Genomic DNA, 26,112 nt, shown 5'->3' with positions numbered 1-26,112 from the left:
TTGTTTTTCTTGGAGTCGATGAACAACACGTTAAATAAATTACATTTTAAAGAAGTATATATGGTTATGTTTTCTCCTGAAAATGAACTAAAGGTAACATGGTTTCGCTTTTGATTGTTTTAGTTTTATGGAAGGAATTCGGACCTCGAGAGTTTATGTTTTCCCTGCAGTCGATGAACAACACGTTAAATAAATTACATTTAAAGAAGTATATATGGTTATGTTTTCTCCTGAAAGTGAACTAAAGGTAACATGGTTTTGCTTTTGATTGTTTTTTAGTTTTATGGAAAGAAATCGGAATCGAGAGTATGTTTTCCCTGCAGTCGATGAACAACACGTTAAATAAATTACATTTAAAGAAGTATATGGTTATGTTTTCTCCTGGAAGTGAACTATGATTTAATTTGCTTTTCGTTTAACAAAGATATCAAGTTCTGCTTCAAAATATTTTTTTAGTAGAAGCGTTCTATTTTCCTGGCTTTTTACTCGCGTTTTTTTTTTTTTTTCTTTCCTTTTTTTAGGAAAGGAATTGAAAGATTCGGGATCCGTAAGATTCGTGAATTCGCAGAAAATTCCTTGGATTTGGATTCGGGAAATTCTGGATTCGTCCGATCCCTACCAATTATCCTTGCAGTCCTGCCGTCCTTATAGCGCCGACGTGCGTTCTCTTGGTATTGTCGATGAAATTTTCAAACAACTACTGCTTTTCCTTCGTCAAAGGATTGTCGTAGAACCTCAAATTATGAAATAATCTTGTCCTGCACGGTACAAAGTGGTTTTATGCGAGAGTTCAATTCCTACACTACACAGACAATGGGAGGAGAGAGTAAGCATTTAATCGGCAAAAGAGTTACGGCGATCTCACTAAACAGAAACTGTCATTCAGACAAATGTCATTAAAGTAGCACAGAATTCTTTTTTTAACACCCTGTTTTCTTCCTATAAAACTGTTAAGTAGGTCAGTAAGATGCATCATGAGACGTAATTCACCCCACAGAGTCATAATTGTCGCAGAAATTGAATTTAAAGTACGCCGCAGAAAGCGACCGTGCGCAACGGTGGTTGAGAGTAGTGACAGCTTGTGATCTGCCTGTGACCTCGCGCTGACGCTACAGAGTCCGAGCTCGCTGATTGGTTCAGAGGAATGTTGTCTGCTACTCAGCTGTTCGGGGCTCTGAAAAAGCATTGCTCCTGGCTCGGTCATGATTCGGCCGCTGCTTCTATCTCCAATTCCCCGGGGGAGCTGGCAAAACTGGTTTACGGAGGCAAAGGGACAGGGCGCTGACCTCCATTGACCAGCGAACCAGAACGCGCGGACTGTGCAACGTCATCGGTGACGGGGCATCATGCTTCTCCTCCTCGTTATACCCGGAGTAGCGGGTTAAAGGTGAACGCGCGGAGCTATGTTTATGTGAGTTTTTTTTTCTTTTGTCTTTATTTTTTCTGGGAAACAAATTGCGCACATCAAAACCTTTCGTGATATTCGGTAAACTGACACACACATTTTCATCAGACGTCTTAATCTGAGTTTTATATATATATATATATATATATATCCCTCTGTACGTTCAATAAATGTCTCCATGTGGCACTGCACGATTATCATTAAGACTTTAGGCGTTCAGCACTTGATGTCATTTTTTTCGTGCCCGTGTGAATGGTGTGTATCTCCGCGAGCGGAGATGCACCCCTGTAGTCCACACATTGAGAGTGGACATACGAAATGTGCTCTAAACACATCATCTCCGATGAGTGTTTTCGCAACATGGTCAATGTACAGGCAACAGTAACAGCCGTGTGGTGATGGAGGCGTCATGCGCTGGACTAAGCCAATCACAGCCGTTTTTAGATTTCTTGTAGGAGCTCACATGCAGGAGTTAGCGTGTCCCGAATTATGCACTAAACGCTATGCCGGGATAACACCTGTGAACAAAAAAAAGAGTTATCCAATTTACGTAACACCCCCACAACACCGGCCTGAAAGCTTACCTTCATTGAACGAGCTGCCACGGTAAACCATACCTCCCTCTATGCATGTGTTATCCCTACTACGCTCAAGCTATGAACCAAGCGCTAAAACTGAATGAAGCATCGTGTCGCAAAGGCTTCCAAATAACGTCCCCCGCGAGTATTGTCTCATATAAGACACAGCGTGGGCACGCAAAAAGCGCAACTCCAATCCCACGCGTTTGTCATCCTGCACCGTGCATTCACGTTTGACAAGCTTACAGCTACGTAGGCTGTACCGATAGCGTGTTTCGTAAATACGCTCCCGCCTGGGTAGGGTGAGAGAAGAGGATGAGGTTGGAATTGGCAGAACGATAAGCGAAGCCGAATAAAAGCAGTTCTCTTACATGTTTCATGTGCTTTCCAGTGGCTCGAATTGGGCTCATCAAATGTCAAGACCGGTCGTTCACCCCCTTTTTACGTAACAAAATCTGAAAGACGACAGAATTGGCGCAGTGGATGGACCATGACCAGCTTTTATGTGGGTAATGTTTTTACATTGGTGATTATTGAAGCTTTTAACGCTTTGTGTCAGCTGTCATCACAGACTTACGCGCCTGTAAAGCGTGGTTTGCCTGTCATACAGAGGGGTGCTGCAGTAAAGCAAACTCAACGGCACGACTTGAATAACGACGTCTTTGGAAAGATCAGTATCTTTGCTCTTCCTTCCAACTTTGTCCTCTCCCCGACCCTCCTAAAAAATTTCTTTCGTGTAATAAATTTTATTCTTGCACGCTTTTGTTAGGATTTTAAATACTTTTTTGTTGTTCTTTCTTTCAAAGACCGCCAGCACCTGGACACCTTCCGACAGCCGAAAAACACCCCTGAGGCGACTCCATCCAACGTATCTCTTCTAAGAGTGCTTCGTACAATATTCCACGGACAGGTCAAAAGGCGGCGAGCGAACACACTAACCCAACATGAGACATCTTATTTCCGTTGCCACGTCCCCCTCCCCTCCTTTGTAGATATCAGCTTTTCTCTTTGTACCTGCTCGAACGAACTGCTGCTGGCATGCTTTGGCACCTCGGACCAATCACAAGCGCTGCCAGCGACAGTGAAATATGGCTCCCACACCCGAACGAAAATAGAAGCGGGCGAAAGTGAACCTGTGGAAGAGCAACAACGTATGTGCCGGAGCCTTTCCCGCTCCAGGGAATTCAGGCTGAAAAAGGAAAAACAAAGTGGGTCTGTAACACGGACAGCATTTTAGGTGAAAAGACAGCAGACCTGATGGATGTACGGAACTGCACGAATACATGTCTCCCTCCCCCCACCCCTTTTTTTTTTCTTTTCTTTTCCAGCTTTATGGCCTGTGAGGATCTTTTGAGATGCACAGGTATTTATTTATCGGGCCGTTTCTCATTCGCTAGAATAGAGAACAGAGTTGAACCGCCTGAACGTGTGGTGGTTTTAACATGACGGAACCCTATCATAAACCATGCTGCTTCTTCGAAAGCGGTCGTGGCCATGTCAGAATGAATTTGTATAGGAGGTTCGTTGCGTTATTTAAGGCAAGATGCATGCATGCATGAAGGAGTAGGGTGTACGGGTTATTCACCGTTTAATCTTACTTCGCAAGCGGAGAGGGTACAAACATAGCCTCCTATATGGGTGGCTATGGTACAAGGCTGGCTATGATACAAAGACCAGTCCAGGGTTTATTGCAGTATTGGACTCGAAAAATTACTATGTACACAAGCGTTCGCGTCTAGAATTGTGATGACCGGTACAGAGCAACGATAACGCTAAATATTCGGCTTTTCACTTGCATAACATAGCTAAGTCTTACGCAATACTGGTTATACGAAAGATATTACGAAAGGTATAAATAGGGATCAACGTAGAGATATAGCGGACTGCTAATGAATTCCGACTTGCATAATCATCCGTCCGTCTTCGTTGCTGCAATCGTAAAATAGAATATGGTCGGCATGCTGCATTTTCTCTGTTCTCTTTCAGGAACGTAGGCAATAGATTATTATATAAACTGCACGAAGTTTGATGTTTGATGTTTTTTGGCGCAATAACGTCAGAGAAACTGTACGAAGTCCCCCGAGTTCTGAGCTACTCAATATAAATGGATAATAGCGAAGTCGATTTGAAGAAAGGAACAATAACCTCGTTTATAATTTCATCATCGCACGAGCTCTGGCGAAAATATCTTCTTGCATTGTTCTGTAAGACGGCTAATACGTTGGAATAGAATTGATATGTGAAGAAAAATGTGGACACCCACAACTGTGGATCCGTGTAATAAATTATCGTGCACTAGCGTGGCATGCGCCGCTGTAGAAATAAAATTTCAGTTCGTGTGAAACTACCTAACGCAGGAGAGGCAAACGCGTCTGGGAATGTGCTTTACATCATTTTGCTGTACGCACCCTTTGGTCGCTTTGGCTAGTTTGTAATGCACCAGGAAAGTGGAATTCGAACTAAGAACTTAAACACGATACATTTAACAGTGCTAGAGAAAAGTAACAGTAACACAGAAGCGCGCCACTTCTACTAAATTTTGAAAAAAAAAAAAATACAAGATCTATTACCCACGTAAGTACATGAGGACACTAACAATTTCTTATCTATCAGTGCTTTATCCAGGAACAACAAAGAAAGTATATTCACTGGATGGGCGCGATCAGCACTGATAGGAAAATTACACTCGCTTTCGTGCGTATAAATGTCTCGCAAAATTTTGTTCAGTAAACAGTTGAAGTGCCGCGCTTGTCTTTATATCTGTTCTTAGCGTGTAGAACGGTCATATAGTACCTTCGATGTGCAACCGCACAAACCTCAATGTCTGGTGTCCCGTGGGCTACGTGGTGTGAGCAACAGCGCTATCACCATCACCTAAGCACACCCATCCCATCACCAGCACCATCGTGGCAGCAACACGTCAAGGCAAGAAGCACCGCGCAAGCCCCGGGAGTTCATCGGGCATCTTCGACGAGTAACCACCTTCCATGAACTCTTTAATTCTGTCCTTTACCACTCAAAAGCCCTAATAAACCTCTGCTTTGCCTTTCTTAAACTCGCCCTGCTGACTGGTTCCTTCATCCCAACATCTCGTCTAGCTAAACGTGTACGTCATCTGGACCACCGCCCATCAGCGGGGCGACGTACATAGTCTTCCCGCTTACGCCTGACAGTGGACAGACCGCTTCGATCAATTTTGGAAAACCCATGCTCGACAAAGGACGCCCATCTTAGCTTCATAGACTACTTTCTAGCTGAATCACCAGCCTGGATCACATCAAGAGCGAAGGGACGAGCGCTTACTAAAAAGCCAGGATGGCAAGTTATCCTTTGCGTGGGAATGCATCGTATTATCAGTTTTGCTTTCGCAGGCGTTTTGTTTTCGCCCACACAATTGTGGGAGGACCGTACCCTTACGTGTGAATCTTACTCCCAATTATTATACTTTCGCAAGAGCCCCGGAAGCTTCAAGTGTCACGAAGCGCTGATGCGCGCAGTGAGGAGCTTTCTTGTTCGACGGAACTGTGAACACCGACGCGATTTCATGAAATTCGTTGATCAACTAAATGGCACTGAGCGGCATCGAGGCTGCATTCAACAGGACGGCGCAACTTGCCACGCGTCATTGCCGGGTCATTTGCAAGAGCTCCAGGCGAGAGAACTAAACTCGGAGGCTCCACACAGGAAGAAGGCCGAGAAACAAGTGATGATTCGACAAGTGAGTTTTGATGATTGTGCTTCGCGCATGAGGAGCGTGTGGAGGATAATCGTTGTTATATCGATGCAGATGAGGCACCACAGGAGCCCCCCCTACCTGAACATATACAGTAGACTTCCAGTGGTCTTCGCGCGGGAGCGGTGCAGGTGTAGTTTGTGGTATCGAAGGACTGTAAGAAAGGTAACGATAGGTAAGGGAACATCGTGGGGATCAGCTTCAAGCGTTCAATTACCACGGTGTCTTACAGGGTTCGTAGTATGGTCGCTGTAAGGGGAGGGGAGGGGGGCGTCGTTTCGTAGGAAAACATGAGTAGCTGCATGGATGTCCTCGAACGTAAACGGCGTGGGTGCCGATGACGTACGAGTCGGGGTGGGCCGAAGACTACGGAACGTAAGTCTGTTTTGACGGTAGAACGTAGTCGCAGATGTACCGAGCACAGACGAGGCGTTGCGCCGCACGGGTTCCTGGATGCGAGAGGGAGTGCGACATTTTGGAGACCGTCAATAGGAATGGCTACAGATGGATGTTCAGAGTCTGGTCACCAACTGTGGAAGTAAATTCACAGGAAGAAGGCCGAGAAACAAGGGATGATTTAATGTTCGAGCACTGACCATGAGGAGCGTGAAGATGATTATCGTCGTTATCGATGCAGATCGGGCACCACAGAGGTAACAACGAAGCCGCTCCAGATTTGCGAAGCTGTACAACCTCGATGGGCACCCGAAAAACTTGTAAGCAGTAAAGATAACCCAGAAGGGTGTATCACGAAATAAACTGATCGAAACCCCCGATGCAAAATAAACTGGTGGAAGTAAATGTTATCTGACTATTCAATGCACAGTCGAGCGCGGGAAAATGCCAACAGGGAACTTAGACTAACCTGGACATAGAAATGCAAATACTGAACTTATAAATACGACTAAACTAATAATAAACTAACCAACGTGCTGTTTCGTCGTGGCCGCACTCCTAAACCTAACGGCCGCTAAAATGTGGCTTTCGTTCGCTAAAACGATTTGCACAGACATCGAAAACCCGCGAATTTGACCGGTTAAATAGTGATATATCGGATTTTTAAACGCGGCATATATTATCATACGAAGCAATCGAGCACTCTCCTTCATTATCCATGTTACGAAACCGGGAATTTCAATTCGCAGCCGGGAATATCGAGGTCCTCCCACCCAGAAACAACGATACTAATGCGTAAATACGCCCTGCGGTCAGTACAGCATCATGAACGAAGGTACAGCTCCTGTCAAAGTTAACAACGTTGCGGAGCGCGATTACAGCAACCCTTAGGGCCATGAGGAAATCTTAATTGAACAAAATTATTCCGTTAGTTTAACGCGAGGTTTTTGTTCACTTAACATTCCCCCAGTGTCCCAAGGGTGGCCGTTATCGCTCCGGGAGATGAGACGGAATTTTTTTTCCAGCGTTATTATTAAGGTTGACCGGAGCTGTACCATTTCGTCAGCGATGTCTACAACGGTCGCTGTTCCGGGGTTATACACCCGTGGCTCATTCCTCGTCAGGACGAGCACCCGGGATAGAATCCGACTATCTATTTGGCCCGGGTCTCCTTGGACGCTTTCAGACAAGCGTACAGTTCCGTAAGAAGTTGACCCTAGACGCACGAAACAGTATAGCGGCGTCTGGCAAGATGATGATCGAAAACCACTTATCGAGAAAGATATCCTCCAATTTTAGGCCAACTACCTTCGGTGTCAGCATTTAGTCCCTCTCTTCGAATGGCCAAAGTGAACAGCGTTCCTCGAATACTATGCTGTTCTTATACAGCTGGTTTACAGGACCCGGGACCGACTCCCATCTCAAGACAATCTTTCACTCTTGCTTGGGTGGGACAACAAATAATGTCTCCCCCACGAAACCATCCATTCTCTTATACGTTAGGTCGCCATGGAAACGCACTCCTCTGCGTGAGGTACACGGAAGAAAGACGTCGTCTATAAGATGCTCCATCAAGAGTCTTGCATACTTGCAGCGCCAAGGGGTGATTGGCTATCGCTTTCACGTGCAAGCCCTATTTTGTATATTGTGCGTCAAATAGCGCATCATTCAATGGACGTCACACAACTTGCGTAGTGGTTGGTTCGTCGGCCTGCCGGTGTGATGGCATCCTATTCGGGTGGCTCAGTGGTTAGCGTGCTGGCCATGTCACGCCATGTCACCCCGGTTAGAATCCCGGTGTCCTGACTGAGGTTTTTCCTGTGTTTTCCTCAGACGCCTTCAGACATATATGGGCACAGTTCCCTTAGAAGTCGGCCCAGGACGCACATTCCCGCAGTATAGGCGTCAGTCGTGACGTTGCCCACCTCTGCGAGGCCAACAACGGCAAGCCTTTTCACCGCCACCACCAGGGGCGTCCTGGTCATTTGCCCTGCACAGTGTTGTACCCGCTACCCTAAAAAGGTAGCGCAATACCGATACGCGCTACCTGAGCAAAAAGTAACGAAATCCCGATATCGTTACACGTACCTAAAAGTAGCGGAATACCGCTACCGTTACCCGTAAAAAGTAACGCGATACTTCATGCGATACTTTTTAGGAACGAAACAAAAAGTATCGTTGATGACGTACTTCAAACGTCTTAAAATAATAAATAAAATAAAACAATATCTCAAAATAATAAATCGACGTTCAATGGAGGTTACACGTAGTTTGCCTGAAGGCTAAAATTTTGAAAACCGTTTTTTTACAGATTCACTAAAGCCTACCCGGTATCCTGCATATCTTTTTCTCTTCCTCTAAAGCAAATAAAGCACAAAGCAAGTCTACCGATAAAAGGCTCAACAGCTTTGTCACAAAAAGAACTCGCATTGCCCGGAATGAGATTTTAGTAAACATACCATGGTGTGCTTTTTCAAATTGGACGTTGACTTCCTTGACGCACATATAAAGCTTTCCCACCGAGGCGCATAGTAGACATCTGAACACCACGCTACTGTTTTGTACTGTAGCAGGCCATGGTCCCTCCATTGCAGCGGACAAGAAATGGCAACTGTCAAGCACCTAAGCGTACGTGGTGCAATGTCATGTGGAATGTCATGACTCATAGCTAGCTAGGACGGCTCCAGAATGGAGTGACGTCAGTTTGCAGACAACTCCCACAATGCACCAAATCTTCAAGAACGTTCATCCCAAATAGGGAACACGTGGAGGACACATCTTTGCAAGATAACGGCCTCCTGTGCCCTCCTTTTGGCTATTTGCCCGGTCTTCCCAGAATGAGCGCTCAAAGATTGCGCTACCGCAAATTTGTAGCGGAAGTACTTCTTTCGTTACCAGTTTAAAAAAGTAGCGCGATCTCTACTCCGCTACCGAAAAAAGTAACGGATACGGTAGCGCCGCTACTAGTAACGTCGCTACGTACAACACTGGCCCTGCAACGTCTGAGGTAAACCCGGAGACGGCGCCGAAATTCGATCCCGCGTCACCTCCCAGCCACTAAGCCACGGGAGCGTTATTGGGAGGATTTCCGTGCCTTCACTTTGTGGATTACGTTCAAGCATGTGCCTCTCAGTACTTACCTCGAGAAACTACGAGTAGTTCAACGGGAGCAGTTACGTGACACTGGCCTATCGACGTGACCTGCGGAAAAAGGAAAAAGAAATGTTTACCTCACTGCGTATCCCAGATTGGTCTAGTTGACAGTACGTCACATACTTCTCGAGCACGATTATTATTAACATAGTTTACTGCGTTAACAGCATAGCGTCGGTGTATCCGAGCCATCGCAACTAGACTCCGCCATCCTCGATAAGCCCTTTCCACTTCTTTCTTTTTTTTTCTGTCCGACCGTTGCCTCGCCATTACGTCGGACAGGCATTGTCCTCCGTGATCTGCCAGCGAGGCTAATCTGCATGGAGAGCGACGGCGTGCGAGAGTGCGCAACACGAGAGCCTGCGGATGTCAAACGGTCCCTCTTACTCAGAGCCTTGGGCTGTGTAACAGCACCCACTAAAGAAAGAGCGAGTGACGGCGATAAGAGAAGCCCGGTTGACCATCTATCAAAGCGCCTGGACGATAAATAAGCTTCATGAATGTTGTATGTCCCCGGCATCGCATTACACGGCGTCCCCGTTATCGATCCGGCGAGGATTCGAAACGTCCATTCGAGGTCCTAACGCCTACGCATTATATCAAGATATGTTACTTCGTATCGATGTGGGTTCCACGCTAATGCGACCCCGCGCGTTAGCTTTATTCGTTTCGAGTAGTCCGAAGGCTCTCGAAGCGGAAATGGTTTCTATAAGGGCGAGTTTTTTTTATAAAAGGACGCGCATATTCCGCAAATTTCGCGAAAATACAACCCTTATTAGTGATAAAGGCCAATAAACAAAGTGGCCCGGCTTGTAATCAACAGGGAGGTCATAAATCGTTGCTCGGATTAATAGAAATACTACCATTTCTAGCGAGGGCAAATCGACAAGTTACGACAGAAGCACTTCTGTCTCAAGGTAATCTGGCACAAGCACACGCAATTTGGTGACAAACGCCTGAGCTTGGAAGGAAAATAACTCTTCCGTCCGTCTTTCGTCGCCAGGCTCGGCCCAGGCTTTTCTCGTCTTGGGAGTCTACACGGTGATCAATTTTAATTAAGGTTGTAAAGTAGGCAGCCAGTTAAGTTGAGCACAATTACAAAGATTCTACACCTAGATATGTTCCGATGTTCACTAATGTTCTTCGAAAGAAACAATTATGAGGGTTAAGTGAACACCCCACCCCGTGTCACGCTCATTCCTCGTATTATCTTATTATCTTATCGTATCTTATTGTCTCTCCATCTGCCCACGCGTCTGAACGGCACACATAGCCAGAGTTGCATCGCGATGCTAGCGAGGATTAGCAACAAAAAAGTGAAGAGCTTCAACTGCGACCCATTTGGAGCAAGTTCGCCATAAACGCGTGTACTTCTGTTCTGCATAGGGTTGCCACCAGGCCGGTATTATACCGGCACGGCCGGTTATTTGCTCGCTCTGCCGGTTGCCGGTAGGAAGGTGATACCGGCAGCCTTTTGCCGGTATTTGTGGCTCAAGACCTTTCATATGGGCTTTTGTGAGCTCTTCCCTTCAACATTCCACTACAGCTTGAATAAATCTGGAGCACAGACCCAACTCCGTGCAGTCACCATGTGTTTCCTTAGTTACTCGTTATTATTATTATTATTATTATTATTATTATTATTATTATTATTATTATTACACACAGGAACACGTCTCCTCGTATTGTCTTGAGCTCTATCTCTCTTGGGTTCTGTGTGTACTCTTCCACCCCTCACTCACTTCCCTTTCCCGCGAGCCTTTCCCCCTTTCCCTCTATTCCACCTCCTCTCCCTCAGCCGGTATTTTTCACTATGAAAGGTGGCAACCCTAGTTCTGCACCCTCCGCTAGACTCAGAAGCAGGTATCAGCTGGTCCACGTTCTTTTTTGAGCTTCCACAATACCGCGTTGGCCCAGAGAGAGAGAGAGAGAGAGAGAGAGAGATGACATTTGAACTCTTGCATAGAGTTAGACGTGCTCCCGACAAAAGGGGTCCGGAAATCCTTTGTCGTCCTTCATGCAGATTAAGAGCAGCGTGTCATTTTAACGAGCATCCTTCCTAGGCGCCTCCAATCAGATCCCACAAAGGCTGGGCTCCAGTCAGATCTCTCACGCCGTTTCCTCAAATTCCCTGCTCTTACGTTGTTAGCGGCATTTCTGAAGTATAGGCTTTGAACTTTTGGGTTTTTAAAAAGCGCAAGTGCCCGCAACGGTGCTCCAACCAGCTACGCCTCGGTCATTTCAGTCAACTATTTTTCAATAATGCCACAGAGAAACTATTTCATTTATTATTATTATTATTATTATTACTCCATGATAGCACAACATCTGTCCACACGTGGACAGATACTGGGCTGTGGGAGAGACGGACTTATGTGAACCTGCATCCGAAGTTTTACAGCGGTGGTGGTGGTGGTGGTGGTCGCGGCCACACTTGTAGTGAGCAATGTCAAGACTAACGCAGGTAGGATGAGGTAGATTATTAGATGAGGATGAGGTTGGATGAGGTTCCGGGCATTAGTTTACTCCGCGATGATGATCTCGAGACGTCCGTAGGGGGACGCAGAGCACAACACACAAAAAGGCTCAGCTCAGGTACAGGGTTAGATGAGGTTGGTTAGTTTTACAGCAATGGGAGCACGTTATAGACATAGCGCAGAAAATCGGCGCAGCCAATACCGAAACATGCGGTTGGAGAGTGAGTACCGGAAGTGTGGTCGGAGAGGTCACGTGCGTGCGACAACCAATGAGGATGGCTAAGGGTCCGACGCGGCGGAACTTAGCTCCAGAGTTTGTATCTTGGCAATTACAACACGTAGAAACGTAGAAAAACATTTTTTTTTTCCTCAATATCCTCGTATCTAACATATTCTGCCGTGACCACTTTAATAGTTAGTCGACGGCAGTTCGACATTTAGTAGCTTCTCCAACGCTTTGTACTGTAACACTCTCGGTGAATACCAATAATAACACCCAGTCTTCGCGTTCAATGCTAATCCAAGCTCCACTTTGGTTCCTTTCAAATTTCGCAATTTCATTCATTCAACCAATCACCGCCGTTTATTGTATAGACGAGGGAACGAAGCGGACACGTACACGGTCAACTCCCACGTGTACGAAGTGGTTCCAAATTAAAAGTTTAGCAATAAGGTCGCAGAGTGTATATGTGTGTGCAGCGAAGAGTTGCGCGGCCCCCGTCCAACAGGGATCCCCGAGAGAGGCCTAAAAGCACCGGGGGCGATTGGTTCACGCCTTTCATTAGGAGCAGCCAAATGGACGGCAAACACAAAGAGGCTACACTAAGAAGCCTTCCTCTTAGGAGAGCCACCGCGTAGTACATTCGCTCAACTGAGGAGCGCGAAAGAAAAAACGGAAGGACAGTCTCTCTCGAGCGGAGAGTCCTGTTCCAGGGTTACGTAAAGTACGACGTCAGATAGATGCTAAAGAAGCGATATGCGCCTGATTGTACAGACAAAGCCACGCTTGCCTTTAACGCTGCAAGAGGGAGAGGGCGCAGACTAACTGGCGCGTGATGATTAAAAGAACGAAAAACCGAGAGGCACGGGACACGTAGAAAAACACGATGAAGTTCTCAAAAGTACTCCAAGAGCTTGAGAACTTTTTCGTGTTTGTTTAGTGTCCCGTGTCTCTCGGTTTTTCGTTCTTTTAATCGTTTAACACGAGAAATGTGGACTCTTACGGGGTTTGTGCACCTATACCCATGTAGCACAAAGTGGGTGCATAGGGCCAGTTGGGTAGTTTAAGGTGTTCGTGTCTTTTTTCTCTCTGTGTGTGTGTAAGAGACAGTGAATTAAAGCACCGCGCTGATAAGGCCACCTGCCAGCCGCCCCCATGCACATGAACCTTCGCTACTTGGCGCTGCTTGGGAAATGACGGGATGTGGGTTCCCGGAGTTCCGCTGAAGGTTTTTAGCTTTTAAGCGACCGGGGCTCGGTTCATCTTTGAACTTCGTCGACCCTGCGCGTACTTGTCACGTGGACACTATGTCAGCCGAAAACACTGGAGAAATCTGATGGGAAGTAGCGGTCCTGAGGCTGAAATACACAACATACGAACACAACACGCAAGCCTCCAGGTGCTGTCTGACTCTTTCGACGACTGCCATATAGTTCGACTCGAGAATTGCTTCGCGGCATTGAAGATAACTTAAAAGATGCGTCGTTTTCCTTTTAAATATCTATTCTTCAGAGTCAAGGGTATTGTTACCTGTATATTGGTGTGTCGATGGCATATATTTTTCAGACCGTTTCAGCACCATGACGCTCATCTGCTTAACCGCTTCAAACAACTGGTCACTTGATCGCAGCAGCGGCGAGGCTTCGTTGCGCCCGGTAATTACGGCGAGCGTTTTACCGCCATTCCCGCTATATAAAGGGTAAGTTAAATAATTATGGCACGTCGCCATCAAAAAGGATGAAAAGTAAAATTCAGGCTGGCCACGAGCTGTAAAAGATTAAGTGGATCCTTACACGCATACCGGAGGAACTGCGGGGATTACGGCCAGTCACGACACACTTTTGACAGCTCCCCACCATCGGGGGAAGAAAAATATGCGTCCTTTTACGATAAATATTTTTACAATGCTCGGAATGAAAAATCGTTCGAAATTCTCTTCGCGGACTCCGAAATTGTTCGAAAAGCTTGGCAGGATATTGTTCGTTCGCTCCATTTATCGATATACAGACTCGAGATATCAATCAAAAGAAATATATGTGGGTAGAAAAGAATTAATACAATGTTCAGCTTAGTCACGCTGTTGAAGAAAAAAAAGAAAAGAAAACGCGGTTCACGTTCACTGAAGTTCCGGCAAAGGAAGCATCTCAAACAGGACTACACGCAAATGGAGATAAAGTATACACGAGTAACAAATCTGAGTTTCCTATTTTGTGCTGTGTATATGTATAGCTACACGTCGCAAAACGTATCGCGCGTTATGGAAAACTTCGCGAAATAACGTACGGTGTTTGAAGTGAAACAAAGATAAAGATAAATAGATTCTCCGTAATATACGTTGAAGGATACACAGTAGAAATTCATCATATCACAATAAAGTTGTTGTTACACACTAGGACACGCCACAAAAAAAATCATAGCGAAATTGTCATTTGTCAACAGCCCAATGTTTTGAACTATTGTGTTCGTGTTGTCTCGTGTCTTTCGTTCGTTCGTGTTCGTTGTTTTTGCTCATGCCCAGGCTTTTTTTTTTTTTTTTTTTTACTACCGAGTTCCTCCAGCAGCTTGCCTGTATCTACGCGGTTTTCTGTCTCTCCACAAATGTTTGGAGCAGATTTACACGTAAGGTGTGTTAGCCTACATTTGTGTGGAGACACGCTGCACGTGCCGCAGGTTGTAGGACTGCGAATAATTTAGACCACCTAAGGTTCTTTCGACGTGCTCCGGAAATCTCCGACACACGGTGCTGAAAAACAATATTTACCTCCCCCCCCCCATTGTTACTGTCCTCGGCCGGTATCGAACCCGCGATCTTCATATATCATTCGGTTTTGACTGCGGCGGGTTATGCAACAAATAACGTGAGCTCTCGCGAAAGAACGATTATCGTGGCTGACCTCTAGCGAGAAAGAGAGAGGGGAGGAGGGTCTTTCACCCTCTAGAAACCCCTCACCTCATTCAGAACGCTCGTAAGCGAACGAGTGATGTTCACGTCACTTAGAGAGTAAGTGCGCCGCAAGTAGCTTTTTTTTTTTTCAACTTAAACGATGTATGTACTACCGACAAGGAACTGGACCAAATGACGATATTGATATGAATTACTGGCGTGTGTCCTATTGTGTATCCCATGGCACTATGGCATTTATGGAGAGGGCTTTCGCTGCTTCTTTAAAGAGCGATATTTCCACTTGCATGCATGCAGGTTTCACTAGCGGAGAGGGGCGAAGCTCTTTTCTTTGCGGCATTTTGTACGGGTACAAATTGAGGAAGGCATTTGGGCTTTTTGCTTGACTGCCTTTAATTGGGCCAGCATTCCTAGGCAAGTTCATTTTCTTTCTGTTGTGCGTAGCAGGTGCTTCCATTCAAGGAGCAGAGACCGTAGCTAATTACTTAAAAGCTCTGGAGGCTCGTGTTCTCATTTCGTTGCCTTTCGGCCCTCGAAAAATAATTTAGGATAAAACGAGGAGAGTAGTCAGCAAATGCTCCACTAGAAAACGATATCTCGTGTAAGGCTATAAACGGACGGGTTGCAATTCCAAGCTGTTCTTTCTTTCGTCCGTTCTTCACGCGGTTCCGCGAAAAGCGTTCGGTTTATTCATGATACTAGCAAAAGTGTATGGCGGACAGCGACTAAGAACCCAATATATCACGGTCTTTTTACCTTTCCGGGGCAATAAACTCCTACCTATCTCCACGAAAAAAGAAAAAAAAGACCGTGACCAGCTTTTATGTGAGTAATGTCTTACAGGGGTGGTTACTGAGGCTCTTATCGCGTTGTGTCAGATCTGTAATGACAGACTTACGCGCCTGTAAAGCGTGCTTTGCCAGTCAGACAAAAGTGCACTGCAGTAAAGCAAACACAGCGCTACGACTCGAATAACGACGTTTCTGGAAAGATCACTATCTTTACTTTTCCTTTCAATTTTGCCCTCTCCGCGCCTCCCTAAAAATATCTCTGCGTGTAATAAATTAAATTCCTGCGTGTTTTTGTTAGGATTTTAAATATTTCTTAAAAAGAAAAAAAAGGAAAAGAAAAACAATCTGATTCGTAACAAAAGTGGGGTGACCGCGCTTTCGACAAAATGTGCAGACCCCGCGCAAAAAAAAGAGCGTACGCCCTGCCTTCCTCGCAACAATCACGTCACAGAAGAGAGACCGCTAGCGATGAAAGTCAGTCATTAATTATTCCCCTTTGCCACTTTTTTTTAGGAATGTTTTGTTATAATGATCTCGAGCATCATTTCGAAACACGAAACATAAGTTTTCTTTACCAAATAGTTGTTGTTTGTTTCTGATATGTCTATCGCAGCGCCCGTTAAAAACTCTCCAACCCTTAGATCCTCGAAGTCCAACAGCTCCACGTTTGCCTTAACCATGATCCCCAATTATGCGGCTGTCACCGAGGGACTACCGTTCCGATCCCCTTAACGAGCCCATCTCCCCCGGGACGGTAGCTATGCAAGCAGCGTCTCGACGCCGATTACAGGAAAGTCCCCGCTAAAAGCGGTTCCATGTTAAATGCAGCCTGCACGCCCTCACGCCATACGTCTTCATCTTGAACCGTTCATCACGGTGGCGTCATTTCCGCACAGAACCACTCCGCTACCGGAAGTCGCTCGCCGGCAACGAGTTGACAGTTCGTGTTGACAAGCAAAGGCATGCCAATGCCCCGCGGGGTTATTCCAACCTTTGAGAGGCAACGGTCAATATGAGATCGCCGGAGGAAGATTGGCCGTCGAGTAGCGAGATATATAGTTTTCGGTGGTGCGAATATTTGACAACTTTATACGCGTCCTGGAGCGCGGCGAAAGTCAAACACGAACCCGATCCCTATTTCCGAAGCAATCCTGCTGCCACGCAATCTGAAAAAGAAAGTGCACGTCGGACAGGACTGTCGCCGAACTGTCGCGCGCGGTAACGTTTCTATCGCTTTCAATCTGAGAAGGGAAAAAAAAGGGGCATGCGCCCCCTTTGGGTCAAAATTTTGGACTTGTGGCCGGCTTTGGAACAACAGTTATGCTCGTATACTAGGAAGGGGCGTACGCCTCCTCCATGCAAGCTTCAATGAACTAACGTCTATACGAACATATAGACGCTTCCGCGCAACATAAAAGTGTTTGATGAAGGATGAAAGTCACTGAAAAGGTTAGCCAGCTGTAGGACTCGAACCCACATCTTCTGGATTGCCGTTATTCGTGCCGTCATTCATTGCGGATTCATCGTTAATTTCTTAGGCAAATTGAGGCTTTGTATGTATTTGTCCCTTCTATGTTATTCCAGCCTCAGAACATCAGTACTTTCATATAAAAGTCCTTGTATATCGTCAACAGGGGGTGTTGCTAGCATAAGCTATCCAAAGCAGCACAATGTACCGAAAGTCGAGTGCAATAGGGGTGGACGGTATGTGTCTTATCAATGTTCCTTAGTTTCAAGAGTCTGTTCAAGGCCTTCCACCTACCCGTCCACCCCTATTGCACTCGGCTTTCAGTACATTGTGCTGCTTGGGATGTGTCACTACAACTTGCAGCTGCATAAGATGATGTTTCAGTACAGACACCCGTATTACCCGCGTCGTTAGATAAAAAGAAAAGACGAAGCGCAAGATGCGTCCGCCTACAGCACGTGCAGCATGTCGCCACACATAATGCCTTAATAATAATAATAATAATAATAATAATAATAATAATATAATAATAATAATAATATAACCTTAAGTGTAAAACAACTGTCAATTACTGCGAATCATCGTTATGACCATGGTCGTTCCCGAAAATTTTGGTCATAATGCGGAATTGTCATATTAACGGGGGGATTTGCAGAGGTTTCACTGCATTGTTCCCCAAGAGTAGGGTCGTATGTCAGATTATCGGGGGTCATAGTAACGAGGGTTCACTGTATTATGTCCACTCGTTGGACATATGCTATTCTCTGAAACCCTGAATACGTATCATGTGGAGTACTCCCCGCCATCAAGAGTTCCAGAAGGAGAACCGTTCTCTCTTCTGCCGTGACCGGCTGGCCCTGACAATGCTGTGCGGTGAAACACGGTTTGAAGTTTGAAGTAAATCCACTTACGCAATATCTGTGACACTCTGTAGCTGCCACCGCCACGGAGCGCTCCGCGAGAATTAACGTTGTTATAGCACCCGTGAATTAGACTCAAGCGTAGGCTGAGTCTATGTGGAAGCGAGGGTAGTAGCAGGTGGTACCGCCTTCTTAACAAAAGGTGCGTTAAGAGGGCATACCAGCTCCCTCTCCCCACATGCATTCTGTATATTTGAAGCTTTCCCTCCGTAACCAGCGCTCAGATCCGATTTTAGTACGGATGACCATACTGGAAAAGGGGACGCAGAATGTAGATGAGGAGAACCAATCAGCATGCAGGTGAAGCCAATACAAAAAAAAGAACCAACGATGAACACTTCTTGTCGAATGGATGTCGAATTTATGTCCGTGGAATCTTTCTCGTATAGGGTTTGATATTTCTCCGACGTACTGGACATCGCATTTGGTGTGTGACATTAAATAGCAAACATTTGTGCTATTACAGTGGACATCACTGTAACAACGGACTCGCTAAATAATCTATCGCAAGACGACAGGTAAAGGCTTTCTTTTATTTCGTCAAGAATACGGGTTCCTGAAGTCAAACGGACGCCCCTATCTCCTCGATGAGAAAAGGAGAAAGTAGAGGATGCAATAAAAAAAAAAAAAGGCCAGGTTGGTTTATGCCCCACACGTTTGGTTTACGCCCGACAATCGTCGAAAGAACAGTCGATTCCCTGTTTGCTCTCTCGCTGTCAGAGACAATGTATCGAGAAGGAAATGGCTGCTTTTGGCCGCAATGAACGTCGCCGAAGAACTCCTTAGGAAGACGTGTCTTTAAGGGGTCCCATCTCTTCAACGTGTCTATATTCCGTAGTGAATGATAAATTCGTCACTTGTCCGGTGATTCGCCACCAGCTCCCGTGTGGAGGGCCAATCGCTATACGCGTATCGTTAGAATTCGGCCGTATTGTCGTGCCAACTGAAACAGGCTAACGTATCTACATACAGTCGACACGCGCTATAGTATGACACTCCTTAGTATGACACTCCTTAGTATGACATCCTCACTTTATGACCACTTTTGTGGCGCACCGTTTCTTCCCAATGGCGGTGCTGGGTAAAGTCCCCTCGTTATTATGACAACTGGATAATCCGACTATGACCAACATTTCGAGGGACGAACTGGGAAAAGATACGCGTATTCTTCCCCCGTTATTGTAACCGTGCGCCACAGACGGAGTCATCATCCTAACCCAAAAGTCCAGTAGCACTGGGAAGACGTACACGCAGTGAATGACAAAGTCACCACTCCGCTTCTACCAAGTCATCCTCCTGACCCACAAGTCCAGTGGTCCAGGGATGACGTACGCGCGGTATGTATTCGCCATCGCCCGTGCAATTTGGTGCGTGACATTAAATAGCAAACATCTGTGGTATTACAGTGGACATCTCCATTGAGACCACATCCACAACCAATTGAGTCAGCGGAAAAGCTGCATATTGACAGTTTTTCTAACCAAGACGCGTCTAACGGATTTCTTTGGTCGATAAACTGTAAATAAATTGTAAGGTTGTAAGTAATAAATTATTGAATTTAAATATTGTACCCGCAGTATCTGCATCTTCAATAAATGAGACAGAGCCAGACAGACTTCCCTTATGAAGGGCTTCCCTGGAGCATTACCCATGTTGCCCGTTAATATGCCAATTCGCTTTATGACCAAAATCTGCGGGAACGGCCTTGGTCATACGTATTAACGAGGGTTGACCGTATAGGGTTCTTCGCTAAACTGATATCGTAAAATAGCGTATGGGAACTGCTCCACGCGTTAGCACAATAATTATTGCTTAATCTCAGTCACTTTGCAAAGTAACCTCTCCTCCACGGACAAAGCAACGGGAAACGCTATATCATTCTCCTGTTTGTAATGTAATGCATGAGCTCAACTTGAGTCGAATTTTAATAAGCCGAAACCGTATTCCAAAGTTGTAGATCCACGTGAAATATGTTAATTCCAGGGTGTTGTTTAAGCATTAATTCAACGTTCGTGGATCTAATTTTAATAATGAAATACGAAATTTTGCGCAACGAAAGTGGATCCGTAGCCTTCATCGTATATTCCAACGGCTATTCTGGAAGTTAATCCGGAAAGGCACCACATGGAACAGTCAGTCTTTCTCGCAAGTCAAAGGTCACAAAGTAAACTTCGGCAGCATGCGTGGTACATGAAACGAATAAGTAACAACGATTGTAGCATTTCCTTGGCGCTATGAACAGAAGACGGAACACGAGAATGCCGATGATGATGATGATTATGATGATTATTTGGTGTTTAGTGGCGCAAAAACAGCATGTGTTACATAACGGAATGGAACGGAACGGAACACGGGAATGATAATGGTAATTCATGATTTTACGACGAAACAATCACGATCATGACCGACGCCATGTTTGTCTTTGGATTCATTTTGATGATTTGAGGTTAAGTACTTTCAAGAGACAATTGGGACCCCAAACGAACGAATGCTTTCTTGTGACGTCACCGTGCAAAATATTTAAATTACATTGGCAACCAATTATTTGTAACTGAATTTTATAGCCAGTGCTCTCGACGTCGCACTGTCAGTATCTTCCGGGTCCTGTTAGAGGAAACCTACTGATTTCCTGTTTCACCACATCTCCAAATAATAATAATCTAATATAATAATCGAATCTGGGGAGCCAGTGCTTACGTCAGCGTGAAATCGGACGCGATCTCACCTCAAAAACTACGACGCTACGCTGGATTCAGATGGAACGCAACTCTACTCTTAAAATCTGTCAACGCCTCCAGACTGTCCCCTTAAAGGGACGGTCCGTTCCAGTCGATTTCGAAACTATGGTATCATTTTATTAACTCGTCCGCCAATGACCACGGTATAGAAAATCCCACGCCAAATAGTGGCGTCGCTTGACTGTTATTCGACGGAATACGTGACAAGAGCAGACGGCGGATGTTGAGAGTATGCCGGATTTCCCTTTCTGGAAAAAGGCGAAAGCGTCATTGCCTACACAACTAATCAGAACACGGCCCTGAGAAAAAAGAAAAAGAAAGAAATCAGACTGGCACTGACTGGAAGACATATGTATCCTACCGCTATTCGTCGTCATACTGCCATGTTTCTCAGAGGGTTTTCTCAAATTCATTACGAGGTCAGATGGGAGATACAAATAAAAAAAAACGATTAAACTTAAACAATTATTAGACAACGTCGCAACGTCTGCGGCGCATCTTGCACAACGCTTCGCGCGCAGAAAGACGAGAAAATATATGCCACGTAATCACTTCGTTCCCAAAAACGCAAACTAATGAAAGGACCTCCTCGCTAACGAACGGTACATTATTCAAAATAATTACCGTATTCGTGAAAAAGACGGGGAACAAAAAAAAAGTAGGGGCCGGCTAATTATTTCCTGAGGATTCATTACTCCTTGTCGAGGCTTAGTACTCCCAAGTCGACCGCCAGCCATCAAAATATTTCTTCCACAAAGCAATATTTGAGGGGGACGGACATACCACTACGGACATACCACTCTATAGATATATACGAACGAGAAAACGCACCTCAGGATGTCAAAACACACTCCGAACATCCTTAGGCGGGAAAGGAAAAAAACAAAGAAAAGCCCAGAAAAAGCGAGACAAAAAAAAAATCGGCGCGTGTCTACAAAAATACACATCATCTCACGGCATTGATCGGAGGGGAAAAAAACGTAGTGGTGCCGATAATTTATGAGCCTCTGGAGAAAGCCGACCTTCCACTGGCGCTCCAAGCAGCCATTTTGGATTTTTTCCTTTCCCTTTCGCGCTTCAATACATAAAGGCAATTATTTGTTCCGGAAAAATCTTCCAATGTCCGCGAGGAGTTCAAAGGGAAGAACGTTTTGCTTATTTGCGCGCGTTTTCTTCGGAGGCCTAAGTGGAAGAGTAAATGAATATTAACAAGCGTGGCCGTCCGCGCCAAATTGGCGTTTTGAAAAACGAATAAAGTACGCAGACTCCCTCTCGAGGCGAATGCTAGAAGTACACCACTTTGGTCTAATCCTATTATACCTCCCCTTCCATCTTCTGCAGCGGGAAACTTTGTGTCGCAATGATATTACGCAGTGCATAACCGTACAACTTTGCACGCCACGAGACAGCTTTGGAAAGCGAGCTTGAAATGGTTTTGATATGCGGGTGGTGTCGCACACAAACGCGCGGTCTAGAATCACCTTGTTTGAGGGATTAGTGCCAACAGCAGAACCTCGACTAAACAGAATCTATAAGCCTCAATCGTGTAGGACATGTAGGATGGACCTTGCGTGTGGGACCCTTGAAAACATCGAACATATAAGTAATATACAAGCGAGCTGGTGTACATTTGACGTTGGCAACATATCCCAGAGTTTCGGGAAAGACAAATGGACAGAAGGACTGCCTGAATGAGGACAGCAGAAGGAGGAATGGACAGCTCATGTTGACCACTACAAAATTTCTATTTCTCCTTCAAATGTGTTTGCAAATGTTTTTTTTTTTAATTTTGGACTGCTCGTGATATATTGTCATTTTCGTAAACGAGTTGCTCAGTAATGCTCCATTTTGTCAATAATTGAGGTGTCAACCCTAGTTTGTTAACTACGGGATCTCCTCCTGTATAACTTCTGCCAAGTGTAACTGCCTTGTAAACAAATCTGGTAAAAATCTAAAATTTATTTTTAGAATAGAGTGCGTGAGAATAGAGGACCAAAAACGCATGTGTTATGATTTATGTGCGCTATGTGCTATGATATGAACGAAGACTGAACCTCTTCTGTTCTTCGCTTGCACTGCTGCTACGCCTAACAACCGAGAGTTACAAAAAGAAATTCAGAACAAGCCATTTATTAACGCATTGCATCGTTAGTAGCAAACACAGTTGGTGTCGTAAGACAAAACCTTTTGTTGTCGTCGTCAATGTTTTCGGTCGTTTGCAGGCGACACGCTCACGCGGATTCTCGCCTGCCGAACAACAACAACAACTTTATTTTCGGCCTTGGAGAGTGGGGAGTTTCATCGCAAGATATTTCATCGCATGTTTCATCGCCGAGATAGCGAGGCAAGCCAGCTTTTTCGCCCCACGCTATTTTCAAAAAATACTACGCATACCCAAAATCCAAAGCGAAATCTGGGCTCTGGGCATGCGCAGTGCCAATGACGCCCCAAAGAGATTCCAGCTTCCACAGAGCTCCCGTACGGTGTATAGGATTGGCATCGTAGGCACTCCCGCTCAATACGGTCAACCTGATTACAGCCGTCGATTACAACCGCCTACAGTAGGAAAGCCTAGGCCTTTTTTGGCTAATCGCAGGCGGTTCCAAGCACAGTAATCGTGTGGCTACGACTACGATTGCCCGTTACGGCGGGTTATTGTGGCTACGGCCGCGTCGTCACGACTACTGATGGTACATCTCGTAAAGTAACGACAAGGCCTTTTCTTTACTCTGGAAGCCATCTGGAACACGGGAAGCCGCCAAATTATATAGACTATATTATATAGGGAGTGACTTTTTGGGGTTAAACCCGATTCCGCCCGGTTATTCCCCCCGAACTGACCTCCGACTAATTCGGGTTAAACCCGATTTCCCCCGGAATTCCAGTCACTATGAAATCCTCAAGTGACGTTTCCAGTGATGACGAACAAAGGTCGTCACGTGCGTCAGCAATACACCCATGTGTGTCAACACTGTCTATGCCTTCGGGGATTACCGCTGGAAGGTCACGATATCGCAAAAAAAAAAAAAAAAAAAAAAGAGAGATTAGAAAACGACTTAATAGACAAGAGGAGAAACAAAAAAAAAACGATAACACTCGAAGGCACAATTATCGCCCGATTTGTCTCCGAATTACAAGTTTAAAAATAGCGCCCGATTTTTTACCCCCCGAATCTGAAAAAGGCATTTAACCCGAAAAAGTCACTCCCTAACTTGTATACCACGTTAGGCCGGCGAAGTTCTTTGCAGCTTCAGCATTTCAGCGGATCAAAGCTTTCCGTCAACAACGCCGAGGTTTCCACGAGATGTTTATACCTTGAAACGTTTTCTTTTTTCTTTTTCTTTTTTTTTTGCTCGTTCCTGTCTACGCCGTAGATTCCGCTGGGAATCGCGTTGTTGGAAGGTAAGAGAAAGAGCTTGTTCCCGGACGCCCATTATCCGGGCAACAGCAGCGGCTTTCTTTACGATTGCAGCCAGTATCAATGGAAGGCAGTGAGCCGCGACAGAAGGAAGATGGTTCCCAGCTGTTGCCACACTAAAAGCTTCGTCGCAAAACTGGTCGCGACCCTCTGGGGACACACACACACACTTCGATCCTGGACACCAAAGATCATTACGGCGGCCAAATCCCCGTCTTTAGGCTAAAAGACATCTTCCTCCCCCATCACGTTTTGCCTCTCCACTCGATCGCTATACCTTCCGTTCTTTTTTTACGTCTTTGATGCGCGTGGAGGGAGGCGATGCCATGCCGCAAATCAAATCTGTCCTACCGTGATTATATTAACGAAAAGTTATATGAAAAATAAATTATCCGCTTTTAAAATCGTGTAGCGCCGCAAGCAATTGCTCAGCTCGCGTGGTCTAAGCTGGCAGGTTTTAGTGATTTCTATGGTGCTTAATGAGGCCACATTTTCGGTTTCGGCCTCGGAAGCTTCTTTGAGAGCTCTGAGAGGATTACAAAAAGAGCCCGCTTCATTCACTTTTTTCATCAGTCACAAAGTAAAGACACCTCAAACGAGAATTCTAATCGCATTAAGCGCTAGAAAAATATGTCCAAAATCAATGTATCCGACAATATTTCGTCTACGTTGAGCCTCTTACACGATATTTTTATTAGCATATGATTAGCCGACAAGAGTCTCGAAGACTTGGGTTGTAAGCTATAGGTACAATGTTAATCACATGGTAACAGGGTGGATACATAATCCCTCTGCGAGCGTGGCTGGAGAAAGCGGGCACGTTTCTAAATGGTGGAGCCGGTGCTGAGAACCAAACACTCGCTAACACGTTTTTATTTTTGTTATTATTATTATTATTATTATTATTATTATTATTTAGTGTTAGCACCGCGAAGAAAAACGTGACTTGGCGGTCTACAAACGGGGGGGGGGGGGGGGAATTTATTGGCAGAAAAAAAATAAGAAAAAGAGAATACAAACGGGGGTTTGGGTCCTGGGCAGACTTCAGCAAATCCCTTCGGGAACCATGAGTAATGAGTAAAATCTTGCAGCCAAAGAGAGGACGAAGACACAACGGAGTGTGTCTTCGTCCTCTCTTTGGCTGCAAGATTTTACTCATGGCTATGTACCAACTACCCCAAATTTCTACCTTGGTGCCCTTCGGAAAGTCGGGAAAACACGACGAGAAAATAAGACAGCCGGTATCGGGATTCGATCCCGCGAGCTTCCAGTCTTTCGCATGACCTTGGAATTATCCCAATCAACGACGAGTAGCCTTTTGCATCCACTCAGCCATGCCGCCGGCGCGCTAACAGACACGAAGACGCGAAGTCGCTCGTCAACGCCTGAACAGCTCCCGAAGTTGTTGCTCGAACGTATAGCAACTGCAGCAATCATTCTTTCGTTTACTCAAGTCCTCTGTGACCTCGTCAAAATGCCCCTTAATTATGCGCCCAAGCCCTCTTTGTATACATCAAAGGCGTGTCACGGCGATTCAACTGGACAAGCTAATGAGTTCTATTGAACTGTACGGTATACGCTATTTCGGGAAAAGAGACGAGGCCAATGTAGACGCAGGGCGGGAGTCTCCATTAAACGGGATTATTCGATAGACACATACTCGCACTCGAGGTTTTCAACTTAACCAACCAGCATGGGGATGATAGACAACACTCACGAAGGAAGAGTCATATAGTACACCCTTTTGCGGCTTATTTCAGCCAGGGATCGGAACCGGTATTTTTTTCGGTCCGGTTCGGGTTCGGGTTCATGCATATTGGTTCGGTTCGGGTTTAGCTCCGCTGAACCGAAATTACCAGCTTGAACCGGTTCAGGTATATCGGTTCGGTTCGGGTTCGGCTCAGGGAGAACCC

The 26,112-nt window shown here is 45.6% G+C and overlaps 1 protein-coding gene across 1 annotated transcript in view; it reads right to left on the bottom strand.

Moving 5' to 3' along the window:
* The window catches only part of LOC135395963 (uncharacterized), a 372,855-nt gene that overhangs the window by 340,431 nt on the left and 6,312 nt on the right, over positions 1–26,112 (bottom strand). The window contains exon 3 of the mRNA XM_064627047.1: positions 9,253–9,313. Within this exon, the coding sequence (XP_064483117.1) occupies positions 9,253–9,313 (61 nt within the window). The remainder of the gene's footprint in view (positions 1–9,252; positions 9,314–26,112) is intronic.

The sequence above is a fragment of the Ornithodoros turicata genome, chromosome 5 (assembly GCF_037126465.1).
Source record: "Ornithodoros turicata isolate Travis chromosome 5, ASM3712646v1, whole genome shotgun sequence".
NCBI classification, from domain to species: domain Eukaryota; kingdom Metazoa; phylum Arthropoda; class Arachnida; order Ixodida; family Argasidae; genus Ornithodoros; species Ornithodoros turicata.
This window is presented reverse-complemented; position numbering and strand designations above follow the sequence as displayed.